The sequence below is a fragment of the Engraulis encrasicolus genome, chromosome 22 (genome assembly GCF_034702125.1).
Source record: "Engraulis encrasicolus isolate BLACKSEA-1 chromosome 22, IST_EnEncr_1.0, whole genome shotgun sequence".
Lineage (NCBI taxonomy): Eukaryota > Metazoa > Chordata > Actinopteri > Clupeiformes > Engraulidae > Engraulis > Engraulis encrasicolus.
The window spans coordinates 7,175,929-7,178,428 of NC_085878.1; the positions used below are offsets into that span (position 1 = coordinate 7,175,929).

General features: G+C 47.7%; 1 protein-coding gene across 1 annotated transcript in view; it reads right to left on the reverse strand.

The window, feature by feature from the left end:
• The window catches only part of LOC134439279 (N-acetyl-beta-glucosaminyl-glycoprotein 4-beta-N-acetylgalactosaminyltransferase 1-like), a 57,961-nt gene that overhangs the window by 12,227 nt on the left and 43,234 nt on the right, over positions 1–2,500 (reverse strand). Inside the window, exons 13-15 of the mRNA XM_063189182.1 lie at positions 1,651–1,899; positions 1,156–1,293; positions 903–1,019 (exon numbers count right to left, since the gene is read on the reverse strand). Coding sequence (XP_063045252.1) covers positions 903–1,019; positions 1,156–1,293; positions 1,651–1,899 — 504 coding nt within the window. The remainder of the gene's footprint in view (positions 1–902; positions 1,020–1,155; positions 1,294–1,650; positions 1,900–2,500) is intronic.

Below are 2,500 nucleotides of genomic sequence, written 5' to 3' on the forward strand. Positions count from 1 at the left end.
ATGAAAAAGGTAACATTAGTGAATGGGTAGCATGGATTCTGGACATAAACAACTAAAAATCCCACACAGTGTCCCTTTACAGGATAACTTCAGCAAATTTCAACATGCATTTAAATGCTCACACTACCCTGGACTTGTCTGAGAAATCTGAGAAATGTTTTTCTTCTCTTGAACCTTTTCCGAGATCCTGGTCATTGTAATGGGGGCAGACTTTGTTTACATTTAAAAAAACATCTTGATTTATTCCCAAAAACATCCAAAAGGTTACGCAACATCAGCAGACAACTAGCAAACACTAATACCTTTTGGGGAAATATTTGGAACAGGCCATTGTTAAGAATGTTTTAAATGTAAACAAAATCTGCCCCCATTAAAATAGCTCAGATCTATTGTATATCTCGGAAAGTCAAGGGTAGCGTGAGTATTACAACTGCATGTTGAAATTGGCTGAAGTTATCCTTTAATGCAGTGATTGTCAAAGTGCGGCGTAAACACCCCTGGGGGGTGCAGAGGCATCACAGGGGGGGCGTGTGACATCTGATTTTGGGTTTTTTTCCCCCAAGGAAATTATTTCCTGTCTTGCCAATAAGCAATACATTTTAAGCCCTCACCAACGTTATATTATAAATTGTCATTAATTTGAATTGCATAAGAAATGAACACACGTCCCTCTTTGTTTTATCTCACCAGTCACCTTTCCTTTGATTCTGCGCAACACAGAGATCGTAAAATCAGTCTGTGTGAGAGTACTGCTATTGCTTGGTGGGGGGGGGCTCGGAAGCATCCAGACCCTCCGAATGGGGGAATGATGGAAAAAGTTTGAGAACCTCTGCTTTAATGTGAGTAGCTCTGCATATCGCCGTGCCAGTCAGTCTGGTCTGGAGTAGAGTAAGTAGGCCTACCTGCTGGCCCACGGGGACCCGTGACTGTCCTCTGGGCCATCTGACAGGTGACTGGGCATGGCGTGCGTCTGTGTGGAAGACAGGGCAGAAGGATGTGGACGATGCTGATGCACCTGACTGTGAGAGGAGGTGGAAGAAGAGGAGGTGGAGGTGGAGGTGGTGGTGGTGGTGGGAGGCTGTGGTTCTATATTTAGCTCTGCAATGTCCTTGGAGGTTTGGAGGGTTGATGTTGAGTGTCGTCTAAGCTTCATACTGGGCTGCTGGCGAGCCTGTTGTGCCGCTGCGCCACCGGTGCGGTGGAGGAACACACCGGGCATGACCTCCAGTGAGCGTTCCCCGCTGTCGGGGGTCTTTAATCGGGCACTCGGAGCGTCCCTGTCTCCTCTTCCTCCTACACCCCAAAGCCGCGGAGACGTAGCCGGATGATTGTGTCTTGCGGGGAGAGTGTTCCAGGGTACGTTTCCAAGGAGATGCTTGACGAGTGTGTAGAGGGAGCTGTTGTGTGGCAGCAGAGCCAGCGAGCCAGGCAGCGTGTGTGCGCTTGTTGAGCGCGTGTGTGTTTGACTGTTGCGTGTGTGTGATCCACCAGAGGGTGTGTTTCTGGGTTCCTCTCCAAATCCTCCCGTGCGGACCCAGGAGAGAGTTCGAGTTCGCCCTCCAGCTCTGTTGCTGACGCCCCTAATGTCCTCTCCTCCGTCACCGTCCCGTCTGCCCTCTTCCTCTCCTCCCTCCTCCTCCTCCTCCTCACCCTCCTCTTCATCCTCCACTTCCTCAATGGCCTCTTTCATCTCGCTCCCTCGTTTATCGGGTGTCTTTTGAGGATAGAGGTGCTCCTCTCTGTCCTCAGTTGCAGGAGGGGAGGAGGGCTTTGATGATGTTCCGGCGCTGGGATTGGCTGTGCTGTGGTTCTGGCTTGTCCTGATTGGTTGATTGTCGGAGGTCCGCCTGTCCTCCCCCGGGTCCTCTGGGTCTGCCCCTTCCTCCTCATCCAGGAAGTCTGTGGATTTAAAGTGATACTGTACCATTTTTGGAAATAATCTCATATAACAATCCCCTTGAGTTAAATAATTGAGTTTTACCTTTCTCCTGTACTTTCAACCGTTCTCTTCTTAGTACTGCAGTGGAAATTTTACCTCCAAGCTAGCAGTTAACATTGACTCCTATGAGACCAGTTAGCCTCCAGCTGGTCTAATAGGACTCAGTGTTAACTGCTAGCATGGAGGTAAAATTTGCACTGCTGTACTCAGAGAACGGTTGAAAATACAGGAGAAAGGTAAATCTCAATTGTTTAACTCAAGGGGATGTGTGATATGAGCTTATTTCCAAAAATGGGACAGTGTCACTTTAAGCGGTAACTTCAGCCAATTTCAACATGCAGTTGTAATGCTCACACTACCCTGGACTTGTCAGTACCTGAATTTATTTTTATTCTTCAGCCTTTTCTGAGATCCTGGTCATTTCAATGGGGGCAGGTCAGGTGTATATGCAGGTTATGCAACATCAGCAGACAACTAACAAACAGCGATATCTTTTGGGATAATATAGTAGGCCTATGTTAAGACAATTTTGAATGTTAACAAAATCAGCCCACATTAGAA